At 38.0% G+C, this 27,239-nt stretch overlaps 1 protein-coding gene across 8 annotated transcripts in view; it reads left to right on the forward strand.

Annotated features, from left to right (window-relative positions):
- Positions 1 to 27,239, forward strand: part of chd2 (chromodomain helicase DNA binding protein 2) — a 113,521-nt gene that overhangs the window by 39,461 nt on the left and 46,821 nt on the right. For 7 of the 8 annotated variants that reach the window (XM_053623222.1, XM_053623226.1, XM_053623220.1 and 4 more), the window contains 3 exons: positions 13 to 99; positions 13,792 to 13,853; positions 16,257 to 16,370. In XM_053623222.1, coding sequence (XP_053479197.1) covers positions 13 to 99; positions 13,792 to 13,853; positions 16,257 to 16,370 — 263 coding nt within the window. The remainder of the gene's footprint in view (positions 1 to 12; positions 100 to 13,791; positions 13,854 to 16,256; positions 16,371 to 27,239) is intronic. The other variant, XM_053623227.1, reaches the window with a different exon arrangement.

The raw sequence follows: 27,239 nt of genomic DNA on the forward strand, positions 1-27,239 counted from the left end.
TATGTTTGTCAGATGTGGGAGGAACATCCAGATGTTTATGGTGTCAGAAGGTCCAATCGGAGCAGACAGGAACCTGCTCGTCTGAATATTGGAGCAGAGGTTAGCAGTCAACCTTATTACTTTCACTATGAGCTGTATTTTAATGGGCTTTTTCAGTACAACAAAATCACCCAAAAAACACAGTGGGATAGTTGGTGAAATGCTCATGAAAACAGAAAGCTATGATTTGTAAGTTCTCTTTGACCGGTATTAAATTAAAAAACACAATATTTGATGTTTTATTTTAAGGACTTCATTGTTTTTCCACAAACATACGCTCATTCCAGATTTGGTGCTTGGAAAAAAATTTGGGACAGCAGCATGTTTACTACTGTGTTACACCTCTTTTTTTCCTTTTAACAATACTTAATAATCATTTGAGGACTGAAGACACCAGTTGATCCAGTTTAGACAGCGGTCTTCCATTATGCAATACTCCATCTGTACAACTGTACGGTGCCGTAATAGTTGTATTTAGCGCTTCATAATGTACCATATGTTTTCAATGGGAGACAGGTTTGTAGGGCTGAACGATTTGGGGGGGGAATCTAATTGCGATTTGTCTGTTCAAAATTGTGATTGCGAATTAAAATGCGATTATTTAAAAAGAGCTACAGGTTTTTTGTGGTGGTTTGCACAGTATCAAAGACCAAGCATAATTACAAACTACTTATCTTCTAACACTAAAATAAACAGATGGAACAATGCAATTACTAGCACTTCTATTTATTTAAAACCACTTAACATTAACATTGGGCCATGGTAAATTAAATAAATCTGTCATGATGCAAACTTCTGTCATGACAAATCAAACAAATTACTACAGTATCTAGAATAAACTTAAGTTAAATAACCTAAATATAAATAAAATTATAATCTTGTTTTTAAGAACACGAACACACTAAACAATTCTACATCAATAAACAACAGACCATGACCTAAATTAAGGCTTCAACAATTAATCAGTGATCGCAAAAGTTTCTGCCATTTAAAGTGCAAAATAAATGAATAACTTGGCCAAAAGTTCAACTAGAAAATGTTCACATCTTGATTGTCACATCTTCACATTGTTCAGGGTAATGTGGTGTTTGACAATGTTACTATATTGCCTGCTGCAATGAAGAGTCTTTCTGGCTGTGAACCTGTGGCAGGAACACATAGGTATCGGCAAGCCAACCTTCTCAACCTGGGAAAGTTAACCTGGTGCTGTTTCCACCAGGCCAGGGGATCCTCCTCTCCATCAATTGCTGGTGTAACTACGTAGCTGTTCAGCTCTGCTTCTACTGCATCATTAAAATGAAGACATTCCATTGGAGACACAGTGGAAATCTTGAAATAGCTGCCAAGTTTCTTTGCTTTCACAGTTGAGGCTGCTGCAAAGTCCTGTGGCTCTGTGACTTGTGATCTCCTTCAGAAAACATGATAACCAAGTTACTGCAGTTTTAATGAATTTTCAGAACAGAAATGAATGCTCAATATATTTCTTCATATACAAAACTTTATAAAGTGTCATTTTCTTACCTTTCTTGCAGCTTCTTCCATCTCTGTCATCATTTTTGTTTTTATGGCCAGGATGTTTTCTTGAGGATCTAAGAATGATGTAACATCCAGAAGTTCTTGAGTGGCTGGGTCATAATATTTCTCCTGGAGGTATTGAAGGACTCTGCATTTGATTGCATTTCTGTGTCCTCTTGAGCTTCAGTTAGAGTCTTTGTCCTCAAAAGGTGAAGTACTAGCTTAAGATAGGCTAGACTTAAATTCCTCTCCAGAAAGCACATCTGGAAACTCTTGGAGTGGATGCAGAACCTTGTGGATGGAGTCTAACATGTCTTGCCATGTCAGTGTTAGATGTCTTGTTTTCCTGTCTGCAACAGCACATAATTCAAAGCTTTTCATTGCTCCAGCACCCTAGCAGTCATTTTTGTCTTGGTTCCCCATCTTGTTGGACACTCTGTAATCAATGAGTGCTCAGGCAGATTCAGATCTTTTTGGGCTGCAGTCAGCGCCATTCTTTTCTTCCAGCTGTAGGAAAATTGACAGACCAGTTTCTTGTAAACACCTATTGCTGGCTGCACCCTGTCTTCTTTCAGTGCATTTTCTGAAAATAAACCATTAAAAAACATGAATGAAATTATATCACTTAGCATTATTAGGTATGATGAACTTAGAATGAACAAGTTTTTTTTTTTTTACAACATTTACAGTGCCCTCCACTAATATTGGCACCCTATAAGCAAAGAAGGCTGTAAAAAATTGTCTTTATTGTTTTAACCTTTTGATCTCTTGTTAAAAAAATTCACAAAAATGCTCTGCTCTCATGGATATCAAACAATTGCAAACAAAAAACATAGATTTGTCAATACTTTGTGCTACCTCCCTTTGCCAAGATATCAGCTCTTCTCCTATAATCCCTGATGAGGTTGGAGGATACATTGCAAGGGATCTGAGACCATTCCTCCATACAGAATCTCTCCAGATACTTCAAATTTTGAGGTCCATTCTGGTGGACTCTCCTTTTAAGTTCACCCCACAGGTTTTCTATGGGTTTCAAGTCCAGGGACTGGGATGGCTATGGCAGGACCTTGATTTTGTGGTCAGTAAACCATTTTTGTGTTCATTATGATGTATGTTTTGGATCATTGTCCTGCTGGAAAATCCATCCACAGCCCATTTTAAGCGTTCTGGCAGGGCAGTCAGGTTTTCATTTAATATCTGTTGATATTTGATAGACTCCATGATGCCATGTTTCCTAACAAAATGTCCAGGTCCTCTGGCAGAAAAACAGCCCCAAAACATTAAAGAGCCACCACCATATTTAACTGTGCGCATGAGGTACTTTTCCATATGGGTACCTCTCTGTGTGTGCCAAAACCACCTCTGGTGTTTATTGCCAAAAAGCTCTATTTTGGTTTCATCTGATTTGATTTCACCATAGAACCTGATCCCATTTGAAGTTCCAGTAGTGTCTGGCAAACTGAAGAAGCTTGAGTTTGTTTTTGGATGAGAGTAGAGGCTTTTTTCTTGAAACCCTTCCAAACAACTTGTGGTGATGTAGGTGACTTCGGATTGTAGCTTTGGAGACTTTCTGACCCCCAAGATGCAGCTAACTTCTGCAATTCTCCAGCTGTGATCCTTGGAGATTTTTTGGCCACTCGAACCATCCTCTTCACAGTGCATTCAGACAATATAGACATGTCCAATTCCAGGTTGATTCATAACATTTCCAGTTCACTGGAACTTCTTAATTATTGCCCTGATGGTGGAAATGGGCATTTTCAATGCTTGTGCTATTTTCTCATAACCAGTTCACATTTTGTGACGCTCAACAGCCTTTTGCCACACATCACAGCTACAGTGCATCCGGAAAGTATTCACAGTGCTTCACTTTTTCCACATCTTGTTTTACAGCCTTATTCCAAAATGGATTAAATTAATTATTTTCCTCAAAATTCTACAAACAATACCCTATAATGACAACGTGAAAGAAGTTTGTTTGAAATCTTTGCAAATTTATTAAAAATATAAAAACAAAAAAAGCACATTTACATAAGTATTCACTCACATTTGATTATAGTTACTGATGTCAATAAAATTGTTACTTGCATTACAAATTTATTGTTAAGAAAACAATAAGTAAAATATATTTTTTAAATAAATCACCTTTTGCTCTGAAGATTTTTTCTTTAGCCCCGAATAATTATGCACTTGGAGCAGTTTGTCACTACGTAACTGAACATCAGTAAAAGAAGACCGCCTTTAATTTTATATCTTCAGTGAACGGAATTGAGACCAATCAGACATGGTTTACAGGAAAATACGTGGAAACACTCGTGTCTTAATGGCTGACAGCTCTCAATTCTGCCAAACGAAATGGGCATTTTCAATGCTTGTGCTATTTTCTTATAACCACTTCCCATTTTGTGAAAACGCTAGCTCACAGTCAGTGTGAGGAAAAATGGACATATGCCGATTTTTTTTTTTTTTTTTACATTTTATTTATTTTTTTAAATCATGGACTGAAGATGATCTGAGTCGAATTGGGTGAAAATCGGATGAACAGTCCACAATTCATTCAACTCAACCACTTCCATGATTTTATAAGCAAAATAATGCTAACGATTACAATAGGTGCCTACGCACTTTCGATGCTTGGCCCCTGATAATAAATAAGCACCTTCGGTGGCTAGCCCCTAATAATAAATAAGACTAACAAAAACAATAGGGCACTAATACACCCCCAAACTATGACAGATCTAGCTTTTGAACTTTATGCTTGTAACAGACCGGTTGGTCTTTCTCTTTCTTGGCCCAGAGAACACAACATCCATTATTTCCATAAACAATTTGAAGGTTGACTTGCCAGAACACAATACATGTTTCCACTGTGCATCAGTCTATTTCAGGTGAGCTCACTCCCAGAGTGTCGTATCGCAGCAAAACAGTGACTAAATTTCCCATCCTGCACTGTGGCCTACAAACATGGCTGCCATGGACCGCAATTCCCAGAACACTCACCTTCATTCTAACCACACACACCTGCATCCAATCTCGCACACAATCACACCACACATAAGAGTCTGTTCAAACACTTAGCCTTTGTGAAGTATTACTTGAGTTTCCGTTTACCAAGCCGTTGTTCGTGTTTTGTGTCCTCGTTTTGATCCTGTTCTCATCCACGTTTCTCGATTCCTCGTTTAGGCCCGTTTGTCAATCGCCTGACCTATTGCCTGTTTTTTTTTACCATGCTATTGTCTCATGTTTTGGATTTCTCTGCCTGCCTCGCTTTAATAAAAACTCTTATCTACATTTGCATCCGTCCTAACCTCCATTACGTTCAATTAAGTGACACAGAGAAGTTGGTGGCATTTCTGGACGTTATTGAAATACATACATACATACATGCATATATATGCATATATATATATATATATATATATATATATATATATATATATATATAATATATATATATATAAATGTGTGTGTGTGTGTGTGTGTATATATATATATATATATATATATATATATATATATATATATATATTATAGAAAATAACATGTTGGCTTCCGCTGTGCATTCTTAACTTAATTTGTGTGTGTGGATGCTAAAACGAACAGTATTCCTAAGCCCATGTGGTGGTGGTAGTGTGATTACATCACCCTTTTTATTTTATTTTTTTTATATAAACATTTCACACTGTTCCTAGTCCTAAATTTCCCTTTTTCCAACATTTCTGGAACATGTTGCAGGTATCAATTTCAGAATGAGTGTTTACAAAAAAAATTAAGTAGATAAGGCAAACGTTATTTAACGTTTTTTCTCTATTTAGCTTAACTTTATACCCTTTATCTAAATACAGGTAAATAGCTGCTTTTTTCAGTAAATTCCTTTATATTTTGTTGTTCTGGGACGTTAGTCAAGTTGATTCTGTTTTGTTTGTGGCCTTGGAGACCCACAGAAGTGGATTTTTATGATCTGGTAACATAAACATGGCCACCATTGGCTAGTCACATTTCAGCAGGCATTTGACATGGTTAACATTGAGCTATGGTCGTGAATCTTCAGTCGTATTTTCACCTAAGCAACCTCACACAAAGTGGTGTTACTCATTTTTTAAAAGATATAACCAAATATATATCTTTGAAAATATAGTGTACAGTGATTATATATTGCTGATTTGGTGTAAGAATGTAAGATTATTTGCATAATAAATTGGAACCTACGTCTAGTTCCAATAGATTTTTGCAGCATCTTCACAAAGTTAATTTCAAAGTACTCGTTAGTGTCTAAAGCTCAATAATGATCAAAAATAGTTTGAGATTTTTAACCAGTATGGCCTCCACATGTTTCAGTACTTTGAGTCCGAGCATAATTTACTCAAAGCTGTAACTCGCTACCGTACAGGTTAGAGGCCAGAACCACTTCCGGGGCGAGAATGCTGTGCACGTCTGGTTTCTGCTTCGCACCTGGACTATCGTTTTTTTTTTGTCTGTTTTGCTTGTGCTTTGTGTGGATTATTTAGCTTTTTAGTTCCCGCCCCTTCACCGCTTTCAGTTTTAGACTTTTTTGGACAATTGTGTGGGGTTTTTTTTCGCTGCCTGATGCTTGTTCGGCCATCGGCCTGCTGTGAGCTTTCTCCCTGTTCTGTCCACCACCGTTTTCACCTCGGCTGATTGGTGAGTTAACGCTCTCTGTATCAGTTATGCTGATTTGTTTACTGCTTACTGCTTGGATGGGTTGCCTTCTTTCTGGTCAGCTGCATGTTGGTGATAGTCGGGACTCTGTCTGACGTGGTAATAATCACTGGCAAAATCCTTATAATAAATAAATTCCTTATGTGTTACTACTTTTTGAAACCTGACAAGTACCCAATAACTATTTGTAGCTGAATCTCTTTACACCAGATGGATATAAACACCTGTCCAGACCGCGGCTACATGGCGAAGGGGGTGGTCTTGCTGTCATCCATCGAAATAATTTGTCTCACCCAACTTGACTTTCACAACACTAATACTTTTGAATATATCGTATTGAAGGCTGTTTCTCACTGTCCTCTAAGTGTCGATCTGACTCTTGCCTGTGCTTCGTCATCACATGTCCTCCTACTTGGTGACATTCATGTGGAAATAGTGTGCTCTAACTCATCTCAACTATCAGTTTTGGACTGTTTCAATTTGACTCAACATGTGACTTTTTCTACTCACACTCATGGTCATACTCTTGATTTAATCTGTACATCTGGGTTTGATATTGCTTCAGTCTCTTCTTTTGACAATGGCATCTCTGATCATAAGCTCAATGAAATTAGTCTACCTGTTCAAAAGAAATGCAGTAAAACAATGGTATACTATTGGGACCTTAAATCTGTTGATGCCACATTAGTCTCTGCTTCCTTTGCCTCCTTTACAATTTCTGAAGTCTTTGATATCTCCTGTCCATCAATGATACTCTCAAAGTACCTCTCTGTTATTTCTAATATTTTGCATAAGCATGCTCCTATTAAGACTAGGTCTGTTCCCTCCTCCCACACTTCCCCCGGTATACTCCTGAGCTCTGGGCCTTAAAAGTCACTGGTAGATGGCTTGAGTGGCTGTATAGGAAAACTGGTCTTACTGTTTACCATCTAGCTCTCATTGATCACCTCTACACATACAAGGGCGCTCTGAAATCTGCGTGGTCTAGCTATGTTTCTACAATTATCAATAAAGCAAGTAGTAGACCTAAGGTTTTGTTTGACATGATAAATAAGCTCACTCCACCACCAGCTCATAATGCTCATGCATCTGAAGAGCTCTGTTGTTGTTTCCTGAATTATTACCAGGAAAAGTTGAATGCTGTCTGCCAGTGCTTTATATACAAAAGGCCTCAGGTTTTAGTCTTCTGCCTGACCACTCTTGTCAGCAAGAACCTGCAAACCCCTCTTCTACTGGTGACTTAATACTGAAATCCAGTTTTTCATCATGATCCTACTCCTACATTTCTCCTCAAATGTTGTAATTCTGTCCTCTCTGCAACTATCTCATACTTCATAAGCAGATCTTTAGCTTCTGCTTCTCTCCCTTTACCACTTAAATCTGTGGCAGTGACTCCACTTCTTAAAGCACCTAACTTGAACCCTACTGTTCTCTCTAATTTTCCTCCTATTTCTAACTTACCATTTATTTCCAAAATACTGGAAAGTATAGTTGCCTCCCAGCTGCAATCTTTCCTTGCTCAAAATAATCTCTTTGACCCCGTTCAATCTGGCTTTTGTCTGCTCTATTGTACTGAAACTGCCTGCGCAAGGGTAATCTATAACCTACTACCCTCTAGGGATATCACGATAACAAAAATCTAGTAGTCGGTACCGATACCGCCAAAAGAACACGATACTCGATATCAAAGTCGATACCTTATACTCTGAATGCAAGCATTAGTTTAACCTCTTTTACCGGTAGCCAAAAAATGGCATTTTTGTCTGTTTTGGGGGTACCTGTGTTCAGCATTGATTTGTTCTGTGATATCACACACCACAGTAGTGGTTAATGGCTCATATGAAAGTAGACACTTAAGCCTTTAAGAATTAGCAGTTATTTCAAGTATTTCTTCTTTGACCTAGCCTACCTGGGGCAATATATTCAGAATTTTTTTTTTTTTAATTATTTAAATTTTTTTTTACTTTTAACACAAATGTTATATCTTCACAGCAAATGTTGATATCAACCCCATTCCTGGTCTCAAAGATGCCCCAAGTACTTGTCCATGAACACCCAAAATATGAGGAAGTTATCTCTAACCACTAAAATTGTGTGTAAGGTTATCCAAACACAGGTAAAAACCTCACCAAAATGGCACCAAAGGTCTCCAAATGGCACCAAACGTCTCTAAATTACATAAAACCTCTCTAAATGGCACAAAGCTTATAAAAATGGCACAAAGCCTTTGAATATTGCAGACTTCTAGAAATAGCAAACTTTTTTTTTTAAAGGCACAAAATAACCTCTCCAAATGGCACAAAATGAAAACAAATGGCAGTAGCATGAACTCTGTTACACAATGTGTAATTTCACACACACAAAAAAGTCTGAAACATACTTATAAAATATAATGTTTATTAAAAATAGTGCCAGAGCCCCATGTGAAGGAGTACTTGCTCTGCGAATGGCTCAAATGATAGACACACGAGTGACCCCTCTCCTCTGACTTCTTTGGGGGTAGATAGAGCCCCTCAACTCAAACCACATAGTCTTCCTCCAAAAAAAAAAAAAGCCACTCAGAAATAACTGCTCCAGAAGCTGTGACGCATTCAGGCTTTTTCGGGAGCATGCCGCCACTATAAGACCCCGATAAATCACACACTGAGCGAAAACCAGTAGAAAACTAGTGATCAGAAAAAACTGCCAAACGTGCAGAAACCTGCTGTATAAAGTTTTGCCGGAAGACCGCTAGAGCGGAGCTGCCATTTCCTGATAGTTTCTCTGCATGGCTCTTTAGCGCTTTGCTGATTGGCCTGTACCCGCTGACATACAACTCAAGATGCACGCGTAAAAGGTTTGGTTGTGCTGAATACGCGTTTGATTTTCTCAGCCTCTGAGTGGTCAATCATGTCGAGTTTGGGCTTGTTTGAAAGCTAGAAATATCTACAGTTGGTCCAAGTGGGTGTCAATCAAGTTAGACTGCCCAATTAAAATTTAGGAGGCGGGTTGCTCAGCATAGCCAAAGCAGATTAGCTTTTTTTAGATGGTGTCTCAGTTTAGTTTATGGCTAATTACTAAATTCCAGAGGGGTGGGATACCAAAACACTTAATGCATTTTGAAGAGGACATTTGTGACTAAATATGTAACTTTGCATTTGTTTTCTTCAATAAAGCTGATGGACTTTATACCGATGGAAATGTGCATGATTTTTAAAACCGCGAGCGAACTGGATTTTCGTCTATGTAGGTAACCTAAGGTAGTAAATGTTTATACAAGTCCGATCTTTGGTTTAAACGTTATAATTTTATTGTGGCAGTTGTATAAGGTGTTTTACTATCAAAAAAGCTTTAGTCGTGCTCTCCGATTTATCTCTGTCTCAATGTTTTTGTGGAGAGGTGTGAATTGTTTGCCCAGCAGGGAGCTCAAACTCCACCCATTTCCCACCCCCCTGCTCACCAGCAGTTAAACACACAGACAAAAAACTGTACACGCAGAAAGCCACAAGTGTCCTGACTAATCTTGTACCAGAACTGCGGTGATATAATAATTCATTTGTTTATACTAATTGAAAATGTCCGATAAGTCGTTTTCCATACCGCCGGCGGAATGAACGCTAGTGTCGGGCGAAAGGGGTTAAATTCACTGATATGGTGGCTGGAAGTAAAGATTTATTAAAAGCATGAACATTTCAATAATTATTAGTGACTTTAGGCTACATTTTGCTGACAGGACACAGGCTGAATGGCGATGCATGGTGGCCCATTAGGAGGTAGTTTATAACATTGCAGTGCGTTAGCGTCGTTAGCAAATAACTGGCTATCGCAAACATTACATGGAGCATGACGTTAGCTGGTTTCACGGCCACAATGCCAGCGGCCTCAAATAAACATAATATAGGGCCTGTCTTTCAGGTGCTTCGCCAAATTCGAGGTGTTTCCTCGCTTTGTGTGACATGAACAGTAACACGCCAGCAAACGATGCTACGTTTCCTCTCAACGAGCTTTCCTCTCTTTGCCTCACAACGAGTTGGGGCGGAGCTAAAATTGTCACCATCTTCTGTAGTTTTTCCCGTGTGCTTGTAGGCGTTCTTCTTCTTCTTTACCACTTGTGGACAGACTAAAACACTTGCACATATTTGCTGCCCCCATCAGTTCCGGAAGAATTGCAACCTCAGTAACTTCATTACCAATGGTACCTATGCTACTGCAGAAAAACAAGTACCGTCACATTTTAAGAATGCTGGTACTGACATGGTACTGAAGTATCGGTTCTCGTGACATCCCTACTACCCTCTAATGACTCTGGTTTTCTCTCTATTCTTCTATTACTCAATCTTAGATCCGCTTTTGATACTGTCTGTCATGACTTGCTTCTCTCCCGCCTCTCGGATATCGGTGTCATGGGTGCTGCTCTCTCGTGGCTTACTTCATATCTCACGGATAGACAGTTTTACATCTCAGTGCAGGATTATCAGTTGCCTACAATCTCTCTGAAACTAGGTGTCTCACAGGGACTGGTTCTTGGACCTCTACTATTCATTATATATATGTTCAATTTATACTCCGGTTTCCTCCCCCAGTCCAAAGACATGCATTGTAGGCTGATTGGCATGTCCAAAAGTGTCCGTAGTGTATGAATGGGTGTGAGAATGTGGGTGTGATTTTGCCCTGCGATGGATTGGCACCCCGTCCAGGGTGTCCCCCACCTTGTGCCCCATGCTCCCTGGGATAGGCTCCAGGTTCCCTGTGACCCAGTAAGGATAAGCGGTATAGAAAATAGATGGTTGAATGGATTATTATTATTATTATTATTAGCTGGAACTCATGTGACTCATGATTGCATGGATTCATATTAAACTTTAAAAGGCATGTTCAAGACAAAATTATGAGGATGTCTGGGAATGTTGGGGCATGGTCGTTCATAAGGGATGGGGTTAAGATCAAATAGCTATTTCTCAGCAACTTTCAGTCTGATTTTTGGTGTACTGCATCTAGGTGCTAATTTTTAAGTAGATTTAAAATGGGTTATTTAAAAGCATGGCAGCCCTCAGTCAGTCAGGTTTCAGTGGATGTGAGGGGGCAAAATTTCAGTACCCTTTTTTTTGTTTATTTAAAATGAAATCCACAAAATGAGTGTTACAAATAAAAACTTCAGACTAAAACTTTACACAACTGTTTGTCCAGTTATATAAGACTGAAAATAACCCAATACACACACAAACACCAGAATATATATTATTAATTTAGGACTGTAGTTTAATTCCATGCTTTTTTTTCATCCATAAAAAGTAATGCATAAATACTTATATATATAATATAAACTTTTGTGTGTGTATATATATATATATATATATATATATATATATATATATATATATATATATATATATATATATATATATATATATATTAGTATTTATGCATTGCTTTTTATGGATGCACAAACAACATTAAACAACAGTCCTAAATTAATAATAAAAATTCCCTTTCACTGCACCTTATGGTTTCTTTTACTCACTGCTTTTAGGCATATTGTTTTACTTTTGATCATAGTGTTTTAATTAGACATTACAGATCTTACTTGTGCTCCCACTGCGAGTGAGGAGCAACGTGGCCTCATTTCTAATAGATCACTTCCATTCTAATAAACGACAGAAGCTACACTGCAAGCGTGCAAATACAGCATATAATGACAATAAACTTAAAATAAACTAAACCTTTTAAGCAACTTGCACCAGTTTCCCCTGGCCCTTGCATAAACTCCACTTTGTAAAGTTTTATCTTCTGCGCGGTGTTTAATATAAAATGCACCCCTGCCTTAGAGGACTTGAAGGTTGCACACTTTCTTCCTCAGTCTTCCTAAGATGATTACACCTCCGTCTGATGTCTGATGGTGACTGATGGTGACTGAGGTCATGTTGGGAATAAAAGGTAATGTTGACATAAACAGTGAACCGAAGAAAGTCATTGTTGGTGACTCTGGGTATGACGTCATGTGCCACTGACTAGGAAGCGTCTTATACTTCCGGTTAGAAAAAAAATTGTTTCGGTTTGAGACAATACTACCCTTCTAAAATTCATACACTAGACCAGTGGTTCTCAACCTTTTGTGAGCTTTGGACCCCTAGCATATTTCGAACAATCCACAAGGACCCCCTCACTTCACAACAATTCTAGGCTGTATATTTGGACATTTTAAATTTAATGAAAACATTTCAAGATTTAATTTTTTATATTTTATAAATTTAATTTAACTCTTTCAATTATCTTTTGTTTATTTTATCCATCAATGCGACACTTGAACTTCCCTACAACTCATAGGTTTTTGCAAATTATCATTTCATCTGCAAATAAATGTAAAATAAAATCCATCAGTTAAGGATTGTGATATTTGTGAATGCACGTAAATAACCAAATTGGTTCATTTTAAAACAGCTCATTTGAATATGTTTTGATCCATTTAACAAAATTAAAAAATATATATTATTTAACCATTTTTAAAACGTCCCCACGGACCCCCTGCAATTACATCACTGCCCATTAGGGGTCCTTGGACCCTCGGTTGAGAAACACTGCACTAGACGATAGAGTGCATAGTGTAAGGTATAGTACATCATTTGGGACACAACTTTAGTATTTACTCTCCGATGCGTGTTTTTGGAACAGAAGTAACGTAATGAGTAAATGTCCTGCGTGCAGACCAACTAAACGATAATGAGACAATGATTTTCATAATCGATTATTATCGATTTTATCGATTAGTTATTGCAGCTCTAGTTTAGTCATTAGTCATACTGTTTTGTCATTTATTCAAGTAGTTATGCATGAGGTTGGCTGTAACAAATATACTATATGCTAATGTAAAAAGGAAGGTTGATGGAAAAAAACATGTGCATTGAAAATTAATTTGGTCACTGATAAGATGATTTGGTAATTTATTGCATATGTAGCTTTTTATTGAATCATTTTGGACCTCTGTTTCACCTTTTCATGTATATTAGCATTTCTGTTACTCCTGCCTTGTTTATAATAACTTTTTTTATACCTCTTGGTAGCATATGTGTAAACATTTTTGAGGATGTAGAATGCCTATTTTAGTTCTAGTAATTAATTCTAGTGATTTGAAGTTAATGACAATGAGTCTTTATCGGTCACATATACATTACAGCACAGTGAAATTCTTTTCTTCGCATACCCCAGCATGTTAGGAGGTTGGGGTCAGAGTTGAAAAGTTTATGATGTAAAAAATAATAATAATAATAATAATGATAAGGTTTTGATGCACCATTCTAATGATTGCCAGTCTCACGGCACAAGTGTCAAGTTGCTGTTTTTGTTTGAGTCTTTCAATTTAGCACCATTTTGAAGTAATATTTATGTAAGCCACATTTGTAAAATTTCATTGAGTAAAACAGAATTCATTATTGCAATGCTGACCCTGCTCTTGTGCCCTCAAGAGGTTCAACTGTTGTTCAACTGAAATGTTGTGTGGTACCATTCAGTGGTTAAAGTAGCAAAATAATTTTATGATTTCGGTATACTAAATAAAAAAATTCCTTTTTAAATCCTTTACAGGGCAGCAGTGAGTCTGACAGTGAAAGCCACAAAAGAAAAGTATCACGACAGAAAAAGAAAGAGTGAGTACAGACAGAATGGAGCATGTGTGTGCTTTTTTTTTTTTTTTGCTATTATTCTGTTCACATTTTACTGTAATTTGCTGTTTTTATAATAAAATACACAAGTGGTATTAATGATAGTTTAGTATAATTTAGTAATACAACATAATTAGGTTGTCAAAGTGGTCTGAGTGCATATGAATATTGTTATAATCTGATTTGGCATATATAGATACTGGACATAATTTCCTGATTTTACACGTTATGTGCATTATTGTAAATATGATGTCTTTTGTTTTGACCATAACCTCTTAATCATGAAAAGTGTCAACATTTCATTTGTATTTTTGACAAAAAGTTCCTGCTGAAAGTATTAGAATGGCAAGGAATATTCTTTTGTTTTTGCTATACACTGTAGACATTTGGGTTTGAGATCAAAAGATGAATATGACATGATTGATCAGAATTTCAGATTTAATTTAATCTAGATGTTTTAAACAATCTAGAACATGGCACCTTTGGGGTTAGACCACTTGATTTTCAGGTGAGCAAAATTATAGGAATAGATCATCTTCAGATAGTAATTTAAAGCCAATATAACTTAATATTTGGGTGCGTATTCCTTGCTTGCAATAATTGCATGTAGCCAGTGACCCAGTGACATCACCAATCTGTTGCATTTTTCTTTTGCGATTCTTGTGCCGCTTTTCATTTATTTGTTTTGGGGGTTTCTGCCGTCAGTCTCCTCTTCAGGAGGTGAAATGCATGCTTAACTGGGTTAAGGTCTGGTGATTGACTGCAATCTAAAACCTTTCACTTTTTCCACCTGATGAAGTCCTTTGTTGTATTGCCAGTGGTTTTTTTTTTTTGGCTCATTGTCCTGCTGCATGATGAAGTTCCTCCCAAATAAACTGAATTTCTCTGTAAATTGGCAGACAGAATGTTTCTGTAGACTCCTCAATTAATCTCCTGCTACATCATCAATGAGATTATTGAGCCTGTTCCAAAAGCAGCCATGCAAGCCCAAGCCATGACACTACCTCCACTGTGCTTGGCTGAAGAATTTGTATGTTTTGGATTATGAGCAGAACCTTTCACTGGCGGTAGCAGTTAATCTTGGTTCCAGTGGCTTGTCTGTATTTCTCTCTGAATTCCAATCTGGCCTTCTGATTTCTGCTCATGAGTGGTTTGCATCTTGTGGTATAGCCTCTATATTTCTATTCTCGAAGTCTTCTTCAAACAATGGACTGTGGTACATTCACCCCAGCCCTCTGGAGGTTATTGATGATATCGCTGAGTGTTGTATTTTTCTTCACAGTTCTCACAATGTTTCTAGCATCAACAGTGGTTTCTTTGTTTTTCCGGACTTTCCAAATTGTTGTATTGGCTATGCCCAATGCTTGTACAATCTCTCTGATTGATTTCCCTCTTATGTCAGCTTCCAAATGGCTTGCATTTCTCCCATAGTCTGCTCGCTGGCCTTCATGTTGGTTTATCCGTTTATAAAGGGCTCAAAACAAGAGAAGACGTTTATAGCTATTAATTGTTCAAACAATCAATTTAACAGGGCACATAGTATATAGCAAAAACAAAAGAATTGAGTTTGCTGTTCCCATATTTTCAGAGGGAGCTCTTTATGGAATAAACATTGCGCCAGACAAACACATCAATACACTATATATATGAAAGTATCCAGACTCCTACAAATCCAACATTTCATTTTGATGTCAGTGGCACTGGTAATAAAGAGTTGGGTCCTTCTTTTCTGAATAACACTTCTGGGAAGGCCCACAAACAACACCCTGTACTCAACCCAAAGACTTTGTTCAGGCTTGTTAAGTTCTTCCATCCTGCTTTCAGTGAACTATTTTTGAAGGATCCCATTTCTGCTTTGTGACATTTTATGGCCTTCCACCTCTTCTGTCTATGAGCTTTTTTTTTTTTTTTCTTCTAGATATTTTTTATTTCACACTGGAAATATTGATTACAGTTGACAAGGGAAGCTGTAGAATTGCAGAAACCTGACACAGGTTTGTTGGAAAAGTATTGTCCTATGATGGTACCATGCATAATGTCACTGAGGTCTTTAGAGCATTGTGTTCACTGCTAATATTTTTCTGTAGAGATTAGTTGCACGCAACAGGTGTTGCTTAAATAGCCACAACCACCAATTAGAGAGGGTGTCTGGGTACTTTTGGACATATATATAAAGAATGGTGACGGATGTTTATATATTCTGTATAATAAGGAATTGTGTATGCTGAGTGTGGTAAGTACATTTAGTCAGCCCATAAGAGACCCTTTGTCTCTTGGATGGTGCCTGTATTGCTGGTGGATGATGATGGTTCAGCAACAGCATGATAGTGTAGCTAAAGCTATTTCTAGACCCAGCAGATGAAACTTGTGGTATTTCTGTCTTGAAAGAAATACCTGGAAAGATGACTCAAACGACGAAGATGATGGTGAGGAAGAAGCCTGCAGTTCAGAGAGTGAGCAGGAAGAAATAAATGTTAGATCCAGACGACTTCCTGCTAGAAGGTAAGAGTGTAGCGAAACTTGGCCTTCAGACAGCTTATGTAGCATTACACAATGAATAATTTGGTCGGTTCTTAAGGAAAATTGTAAATGAGCAATTGTCCTGTGTGACTATATTTTCATCCAAGAGTTCCAGTCTGTCATCTTGTGCCTGTATTCACCCCTTATGTTCTGTTCAGTGCAGAATAATACATTTAAATTAGAAGTTATTTTCTAGCATTATACATATTGTATCATATATGTATTTTAATTGCAGACGTGTTAAAGGTTAAACCAATGAGCACAGAAGTGAAAATATCATCGGTAAAAACATTTTCATTCTAAACTGACAGTTAATACAGGCCAATGAAGTACATTATGTACTCAGGACCAGAATTATTGCCATGTTTGATGTTAGTGGTTAAGTTCTTTTCGCGGAAGCCAAAAAATGGCATTTTTGTCTGTTTTGGGGGTACCTGTGTTCAGCATTGATTTGTTTTGTGATATCACACACCACAGTAGTGGTGTGGCCAGTTAATGGCTCATGTGAAAGTGGATACTTAAGACGTTAAGAATTAGCAGTTATTTCATGTATTTCTTCTTTTCTTGGGGCAATATATTCAGAAAATTCTTTAAAAAATTGTTGTTTACTTTTAACACAAATGTTATATCTTCACAGCAAATGTTGATATCAACCCCATTCCTGGTCTCAAAGATGCCCCAAGTACTTGTCCATGAACACTCAAAATATTAGAATGTTATCTCCAACCACTAAAAGTGTGTAAGGTTATCAAAACACAGGTAAAAACCTCTCCAAAATGGCACAAAACCTCTCCAAATGGCACAAAACATCTCCAAATGACCTAAAACTGCTCTAAATGGCACAAAGCCTTTATAAATTGCAGACGTCTAGAAATAGCAAACATTTTTTTAAAAAAAAAGGCACAAAATAACCTCTCCAAATGGCACCAAACGTCTCCAAATGGCACAAAACATCTTCAAATGGCATAAAACCTCTCTAAATGTCATAAAGCGTATAAAAATGGCACAAAGCCTTTATAAATTGCAGACTTCTAGAACTTTTTTTTTAAATGCACAAAATAACCTCTCCAAATCGCACAATATGAAAACAGCTGGTAGTAGCATGAAGTCTGTTACACAGTGTGTAATTTCACACACACACACACACGAAAAAGTTTGAAACATACTCATAAAATATAATGTTTATTAAAAATGGCACCAGAGCCCCATTAGCCAGCACTGTCACAATATTCTAGTCACATGTAGGCATGCAGAAGGTGCTGTTTCCACCTCCTACGACATGGACGTGGGGTTGGATGTTAGGAGGCAAAAAAACTATTTAAAAAAGCAGAAAAATGTAAAATTGCAACTAGAAATGGAGAACATGTATAGAAGTACAAAACATTTGAACAAGTGAAAAAAGACTGTTTGAAAATCACTCTGAACGGTTGAGCTCACAGAGCTTGACTGTCCTTGAGATCATGCCACTCAGTGAAACAAAGATGGTCCGGTATAATGCAGAGAGGGACATCACAAGAAAGGTACTTATAAATTGTTTTGCTGTACTTCTTCCTTTGAAGGCAGAGTACACAGTGTCTCCTCCCAGCTGAGGCTTTGTTTTTCTTAGCAGAGGCAAAGGCGTCCACGATGGTTACTGGGTAGCATGGCCTACTCTCTTCCACCTGCAGCACTTCGCCAACAGCTGCAGCTTCCACTGGCTAAGGGGCTCCATCTGAACTTGTGGCTTTAGCACTCCCAAAATCTACGAGCTGCTGGCACAGGACCTCTCTGAATTTCTTCTGCGTGAGAGGTTTCTGCTGTCTATCTTGCGTTTGCTCTTTATGAATAATATAACTATTTACAACAGCTATATCAATAAAATGCAGAAACAGTTTCCTGTACCACTTCATTGTCTCTTTTGACACAGTAAAGTATTTAATGAGAGCATCAGAGAGGTCAACTCCCCCCATGTACTTATTGTATGCCTTCACTGCTTCAGGAACAGGGATGGCTTGTGAAGACCAGGTGCCATCTGGTTTCTTGACCCAACGCTGACCTGTGTCTCCACTATATGCCTTGTGGACTGTTGAACAGACCGTGACCTCGCGTGCGTCCATCCACTTGACATACAGGACTGGGCCTTTTCTGTTCCATCTAATGTCCCCTCTGGTGGCTTTCTTAGGAAGAACATTGATTTTTGTCTTTGGAAAACCAATTCTGTTTTCCCAGTTGGGACCACAAGCCCCATACCGTTTCCTGTGAAGATCCTGAAACAAATTGTCTACATATATATGGTACCCTGTGCCAAGTGAGGAAGATGTCAACAGGTCCATAACAGCATCGTAACTCAGACCCTTTCCAGAATGGGACTGACCTCTTCCCTGGTAGATGCTGAAATTCGAGGTGTAGCCATTCCTCGAATCTGCCAGGACAAACAATTTGAAAACCCATTTTATGGGTTTTTCCTTCATGTATTGTTTCAGGCCAATACGAGACTTTGTGGCTACCACCCTTTCATCAATGGCCAGGTTCAGGTGAGCCTGGTAATATGCCCTGCATGCCACTAAGAGCTGCTCCATTAGGGCCTTCACACGAAAGAGATGATCATGGCCAGTGGAGCCTTTCAGCCGGTCATCATGCTTGTCGTCTTTGACATTGCTCATATGCAGGTTCCAGAATATTGCTTCAAATCTGGAGCCTGACATGACCGAGGTGGGGAATGGGAAATTGTGGAGCCCATCCTTTCTCCATAAATCTCCAACTCTTGTTGGCCTGATTAGACCACCATAAATAACTAGTCCCAGGAATTTGTGCATTTCCAGGCTAGTTATTGGTCGCCATGGTGTCTTCATGCCCTTCTGCTGCTTGTACTCTGTATACAGGTTGTGTTTTTGCAGAGACTCTTGATTGCAGCTTTATCAAAAAATAACTGGAACAGCTCAAGAGGGGTGTGTGGCTGATGCCCGTCAAGCTGTACCCCAGGAGTGCGGGAAGGAGAATAGGGATGTTGTATGGGAGGCACATCTTCGTCAATATTATGCCACCTGTCCTGTTCCGGTTGTGTTGCAAGTGCAGGAGCACTAGCTCTCCTAATGGTAGAAATGGGTGACATACGAGTGCTGCCTCTTCTCTGTCTTCTGACAGGTCTGGCTGGGGGAGGGGTAGTTGTTGCTATGGAAAGCTCCAGGTGAGTGCTGGGGGAGAAGGCCTCAGAAGAAGTGTGTGGAGGATCAGGAGCATTTTCGTCTTCCCTGCAATAATAAATCACGAAAAATACCCAACATAATTATTACATAATATTCAGTACAAAAGACAACATTTATTGTATAATTTTTGCACAAATTGCTTATTACTACATGAAGTGCAAGACAAAACCTTTTTATGCTACATGCCAAAAACCACCCCGCAGTCATGCGCCATGCAAAAAAAAAAAAAAACCTGCAGTCATGCGCCATGCAAAAAAAAACCCGCAGTCATGCGCCATGCAAAAAAAAAAACGCGGTCATGCTACATGCAAAAAACCCACAGTCGTGCTACATGCAAAAAAAACAAACCCCGCAGTCATGCTACATGCAAAAAAAAAACCCGCAGTCATGCTACATGAAAAAATCAGTGCCATGCTACACGCAAATGTGAATTTTGACAATACAAGAAAAAAACAGATAGCAAAATAGCTTACATGTCAAGAAGCGGGTCCAATCCTTGCTGGAATGCTTACTCCTCATCTGTATCCACGCTATCTTCCTCCGAAAAACCGTCGAATTCCTCGCTAGAGTCACTCCTAAATAATTCCTCCAAAACCTCTGGCAAAGCCAGGCTTTTTCGGGAATGCGCCATCGTTATAAGCCACGCGCTGAGCGAAAAGCAAGGGAAAGCACTGAGAAAACTATCTGAGACTGCAAATGTAATAAAGACCAAAACACACCAAAACTCACGATCAACATTTGGAGGAAGTCAACTAGGTGTAAATAGCCATCAAGGGTGGTTGCATAACAAACCCGTCTGGCCCTACAAGCTGATTCGCCTGTTTGCGCTGACTGCCAGCATAGAGACAGCTCTAGAAGAACTAAGTGGTGCGTAAACTGGCGAGTTTACGCATTGCTATAACGCTGTCTCTGAATGGTCAATCTTAGCAATTGAGGTGACGTTTGAAAGCTAGAAGTGTCTACAATTGTTCCATATGGGTGTCAATCAAGTGACACTGCCCGATTAAAATTTAGGAGGTGGGTTGTTCAGCATAACCAAAGCAGATTAGTTTTTTTTTAGAATGTGTCTCAGTTCAGTTTATGGCTAATTACTAAATACCAGAGGGGTGGGATACCAAAACACTTAATGCATTTTGAAGAGGACATTTTTGACTAAATGTGGAACCTTGCATTTGTTTACATCAATAAAGCTGATGGACTTTATACCAATGGAAATGTGCATGATTGATAAAATCGCGAGCGAACTGGATTTTTGTCTATGAGGAAATGTAAGGTAGTAAGCGTTTATACAAGTCCAATCTTTGGTTTAAATGTTATAATTTTATTGTGACAGTTGTATACGGTGTTTTACTATCAAAAAAGCTTTAGTCGTGCTCTCCGATTTATCTCTGTCCGTGTTTTTGTGGAGAGGTGTGAATTGCTTGCCCAGCAGGGGGCTCAAACTCCGCCCCTTTCCCATCCCCCTGCTCACCAGCAGTTAAACACACAGTCATGAAACTGCACACACAGAAAGCCAACAGTGTCCTGACTAATCTTATACCAGAAAGGTGGCGATAAAATAATTCATTTGTTTATACTAATTGAAAATGTCAGATAAGTCATTTTCCATTCCGCTGGCGGAATGAACACCAAGTGTCGGGGTTTATGGGGTTAATTAATAAAAAAATAGTTGTTAATTTATCTTTATAATAATACATTATCTTGTGGGGAGGATCCTTATCAAATATATATTTTTAATAAAATCAAATGTCAATTATTGGCACCCCAAGATCTTCTTATGAACAAAATGTAACAGAAACATGTTTATATTATATTTTACTTTTAAGCTCATTTGAGTATTTAGGAACTCTTAAGCAGTCATCCGTGACTTCCTGTTTTGTTGGGGTCTAAGTTTAATGGAAGTCAATGGGAATTTTGGCCACTTTGAGCTTCCGTACCAGGAATTCCAGAATTCCGATCACTTCAAAAAGATATAGCAGCTCGAGTCAGAACAGGGTGAACGTCTGTGCCGAGTTTGGTGCATATAGCTTGAAAGCCCTAGGAGGAGATACATAAATTTTTGGGTGGTAATAATATTATTATTATTATTATTAAGCTTATAAAGCAAATAAGTATGTTGGCTTTCTCAAGCCAACATAATAATAATTATAATAATAAGTTTATATATCAAATGAGTATGTTGGCTTGAGACAAAAGTGTGTTGAAATTCATAAATTAGGCAATGGCCATAAAAATTAGGGCAATTATTAGAGATGCACCAATACTAAATTTCTCAGCCTATACCGATAACCGATTATTCAGAGTGATATCAGCCGATACCGATAGTTCTGCCTTTTATGCCTTCTTATAAATTAACAATAATTAAAAGAATTCAGAAAGAAATGCAAATAACTTTATTCTCTCCATTTCAACAAGTTGTTTCACAGTAACTGGTCTCATAAACAGAAAACACATTACTCAAATTAACATTAACACATTAACTAAATTCTGAAGATTAAATTAAGATTTCTTAACTTATTGAATGTTATTAATTCATATTAACATTGAATTCTAAAAAACCTCCTGTTAGTCTCACATTCACTAACCACAAACAAAAGCATTTCTACTCCATCATTGACATCAAACCGGTAATATATAATATAAAATTTTATATATTAACATTAACTGGATATGAAAAATACTGCTCTACAAATATATTTTTCTGTACAATATATACTTTTTGTATATACTTTTATATACTCTCATCTTCATTTAAATCTTTCAACGATGTACTGGCCCTTTAATTCAGCGCAAGGGCGACCGGGCAGCACACGGGGAAAAAAAATAACAATAATTTGACTCGACGCCGAAACTCCCGCTTCATTGCTGCTCACTTCCAGTGTAAAATTTTAGCAGTGCAGAGAATACAGAGCTTACAAACTGCAGTTTTGTCAACATTCCACACAAGAGACATTATATTTACCCACAGCACGAAATCGATGTGTTTTCCCACCCTCTTTTGATTCACAGGTTATAATCGGCCCTGATCATCGGATGTTTTTAAACTATCAGCCATCAGGAGGGGAAAATAGCCTTTATCAGCCGATACCGATTGTCGGCCGATACATTGGTGCATCTCTAGCAATTATTCAAAAGTTTAAAAAGCTGGTGCTAATGAATTAAGCTGTGCAACAAACACTGAAGGTGGGTTAAGTGCAAATAGAAGGATAGTTATACAGTAAAATCCTAATCCCCACTAGGGATGTCACGAGAACCGATACTTCGGTACCAACATTCTTAAAACGTGAAGGTACTTGTTTTTCTGCAGTAGTGTACGTACCGTTGTAATGAAGATACCATGGTTGTAATTTTTCTGGACCTAATGGGGGCAGCAAATACACGCAAGTGTTTTAGTCGGTCCACAAGAGGTGAAGAAGAAGAACAACACCTACAAGCACATGGGAAAAACTACAGTAGTTTAGCTACGGGAGTTTAGCTCCGCCCTGACTCGTTGAGAGGAAATGTGGTATGGAATATAGAAATACTTCACATTCGAGGCGGATGACAGCAAACACATAATTGATGCTCTGAAGCCGGTGTGCAACAGTTCATTTCAAACAAAGCGAGGAAACACCTCAAATTTGGCGAAGCACCTGAAAGACGGGCCCTATATTATGTTTGTTTGAGGCAGCTGGCATTGTTTCCGTGAAACCAGCTAACATTATGCTCCATGTAATGTTTGCGGTAGCCAGTTATTTGTTAACGACTCCAACACATTGCAGTGTGTTAAACTACCTCCTAATGGGTCACCATGCATCATCATTCAGCCTGTGTCCTGTCAGAAAAATGTAGCCTAATGCCACTAATAATGGATGCGTGAGTCCTTATTCCAACAGACTGGGGTCTGCCCGTTAGAAAGTCCAGAGGTATGACGGTGGTCTTCTTTAAACAGGTGGGATTTGAGACTTGTGTGAGGGTTAAGTTGAATATATACACAAAGACATCAGCTAGCATCGATGAGCAGGTTCTGAGTTCTCATCCAGGGATGTTGTCTGGCCCAGCTGTTTTTCGTGGGTTTATTTTCCTGAAAGCCTTAGCCACATCTGCAGATGAGACAGGGAAGGGTGGGTTATGCATGCTCCCATTAACCAGCTTATTCCCCACTGGCTCAGTGTTGAGGGCCTCAAAGCGGGCATAGAATCTCGCCCCTGCTTCTGCCTTGATGGTCTGTGATATTTTTAATCCTTGCCACATGCAATGTGATAATTATGATACATGACTCCAAGTTTCCCATTTTAATTAGCACTGGGCTGCTTCACTTTTCTAGCAAGTTAAATGGGTGGATGTGTTAGATTTTATTTCAAGGTAACAAATTTATCATTGTGTTTTTGATTTAGATAACAACAGATAATCATATCATATAATTATGTTGGTTTGATAAAGCCAACATACTCTTTTGCTTTAATTGATGATCAAAAATCCCAATACCTCCCATTCACTTACATTGACGGAACATTCATGGCTTGGAATGTTCAAGATCTATCTATCTATCTACCCAACTGTACAACTATTGACACTCTACCTACCTACCTATTTACTTACATAGCTGTGTTCGCTAGCAAGGGAGCTAACGCTACATTAACCATTGCATCCGAAGAATGAAGTTAGCCGTGTTCGCTAGCAAGTGAGCTAATGCTATGCTAATTGCCGCGTGTAAAGAATAAAGTTAGCTGTATTCGCTATCCGTCTATCTATCTATCTATCTGTCTATCTATCCAACTCTACAACTGTTGGCACTTTATCTATCTATATAGCTCTATAAATATTGGCACTCTCTATCTGTCTATCTATCTTTCTAGCTATCTAATTAGCCATGTTCGCTAGTAAGGGAGCTAACGTTTTGCTAATCGCTGTGTGTAATTAATCAAATTAGCCGTGTTCGCTATCTGTCTGTCTATCTATCTATATATCTATCTATCTATCTATCTATCTATCTAATCAACTCTACAAGTATTGGCTATCTGGCTATCTGACTGTCTGTCTATCTGTTCAAGCTACATGCACAAAAACTCGGCACAGACCTTCAGCCTGTTCTGTTGCTATGACTTTTCTAAGTGATCGGAATTATGGAATTCCCATTAAGGAAGCTCAGATTGGCCAAATGTTTGACTGTTGTAACTTCAAGCTACTTCCACCAATCTCAGCACAGTCCTTCAGGCTGATCAGACTGGTCATGCTCTATTTATCCTAACTGATCGGACTCCCGGTATTCCCATAGCCCCAAAACTCCCATTCACTTACATTGATGGAATGTTCAGAGCCTGGCTCGGAATGTTTAAGATTTCAAACTCCAACTGTCAAAACACCTGCGTGCACAAGGCCTGATGCCCTTCTTCTCTCCCTCTCACTCTGACAATGTACCTGTAACAGGGACTCTCACTTTGTCTATCTGTCTATCTATCCATCTATGTGTGTGTGTGTGTGTGTATATATATATATATATATATATATATATATATATATATATGTATATATATATATATATATATATATTAGTACTCGATCTATCAATCTATAAGTATTGAAACCCTATCTTTCTAATCAATTCTACAATTATTGCCACTTTATTTAGCTGTCAAATGCTATAAGTATTTGCACTCTATGTATCTATTTCTCTCTACAAGTATTGGTGCCCTATCTATCTCTCTCTTTCTTTCTTAAAACTGCAGATTACCTTCAGATGTCAAACTAATAACTATTTTAAACTTTCAGACTTGCTTTGTCAAGTCAACATCAAAGTTTGTCTTGACCATCTTTACCTATCTAGTTAGCATTATTTACTGTTAAGATTCTTGTCTTAACATTAGCTTGGCTAAGTTAGTGTGTAATTTTTGTATAACCGCACGGCAAAGTACACAGTAATAAAATCACCAAAATGCTAGCTGTTCAAAACAAAAGGTCAAATTCTGGCAGCTGAAGTCTATACCTTTCTCTTGTGTGACTGTACGTCACTTATTATAGCAGTGTTTCCACACAGGATTTTATGAGACTGTGGTGGGTGGACCTCTGACCCTCTAGGGGGGTCGAGGAATATGCTCCCCCTTAAGAAAATTTTGTACATTTTAAAGTTAAATGCATCAATCTGGTGCAATTTGAGAGCAAAATTAAGAGACTAGATTTATGAAGAACTTTGTGCTCTTATAAATAATTTTGTGTTCTAGTAGTAATTTAAACATTAACATGTTGGTTGTATAGATATGAGTTGTGATGACATGGCAAAAACACCCACAATGCAAACTTTGCACCCTAAATTTGGACACTTAATTTTCCTGGGCTTTGAGAAGAACAATTCTAATACCGTTTTGTAGTTGATTGAGGCCCTCAGGCAGGCAGCCAGGTGTTCCTTGCAGAATGTTAGGAAGGTCTGATTTGACCTGAAAATAAAGGTAAGGATTAGCCAAATGAATGAAAATAAAAGGTGCATTTGGAGCACACTGTACTCTTCTTTTAGTTATGAATATGCAGTTTATCATGTAAATGCATTGGGGTTAAATGTTTGGCACACATCTCAGCAACTTGCAGTTGAATAATACTGAATAATAGCTATAATTAGCATCATGCTACATGACAATTTATGAGATAATACCATGTTTTTTGGCCAAAATCCACTTTAACATGCCAACGAGTGTTTGTAATAAGTTGTAATTGCGATCTAATGTAGATTTTTATTATATAATGAGACAAATATATTCTTTGTAGCTTTATATATTAGGCTAAATGAAAAAGAAGCATAAATATAAGCATCCTTCATTCATTTTTTTTTTAAATACCCCAAATCGCATGAAAAACACATACAAACCATATATTGTCATAATTATACATTTATTGGCTTCATGTTTCATCTGTAGAAAAGTTTCTACAGGATATTCATCATGCGGAAGGTGGGAGTTATGAACACTGTGTTTGACAGATCTGTAGTAATCATAGTCATCTATCTCGCTATCTAGACAGAGGGATAGTGTTATATGACACTTTGTTCTCATCAGCATGATTTAGTAGAAAATGTATAGAAATGATGATTCTGTCTAAAGAAATGTGAAGTAAACATGAGAATCCATTAATATTTCTCCAAAGGTGGACATGTTTGGACTAAAAGCATTAATGTACTTTGTTCAGCGAAGCCCTGTGATCACAAATAAACGGAAACAGTCATGACTGAATATGTATGTGTCTCGTTATTTCATTCAAATAGCATTCGTACAGGGTGCTTGAAGTGCTTCAAGTATTTGAATTGGGCTTTTGGATATTTAAGTACTGGAAAACCTAGAAAATAGGCGTTTTTATCTAGTGGTGCTTACAAAGTTTGTGGTGCTTATAAAAAGTAAATAAATGCGAAATTGCTAAATAACTTTAAAGTGATTATTCGCAGTAGAACAAAAAAACAATCCTTTCACTTAATATATGACACCCCCTGCAAACCCTCCCTCTCCTCCTGCTATTCACTCACTCATTTTGGCAGACAGCTCCGGTCCACTTTTCAGACCCCTTTAGTGATTTTTTTTTTTTTTTCCCCTTCAAAAAGCACCTAGTGACAAATCTAGTGACTTTCCGTAGAAGAGAGTCACCAGTACTGCACCAGTCTTGCTTTCTTGCTTCAGGCACACCTCTGTCTGTGTCTACTTTGTTC

The sequence above is a fragment of the Ictalurus furcatus genome, chromosome 4 (assembly GCF_023375685.1).
Source record: "Ictalurus furcatus strain D&B chromosome 4, Billie_1.0, whole genome shotgun sequence".
Taxonomy (NCBI): domain Eukaryota; kingdom Metazoa; phylum Chordata; class Actinopteri; order Siluriformes; family Ictaluridae; genus Ictalurus; species Ictalurus furcatus.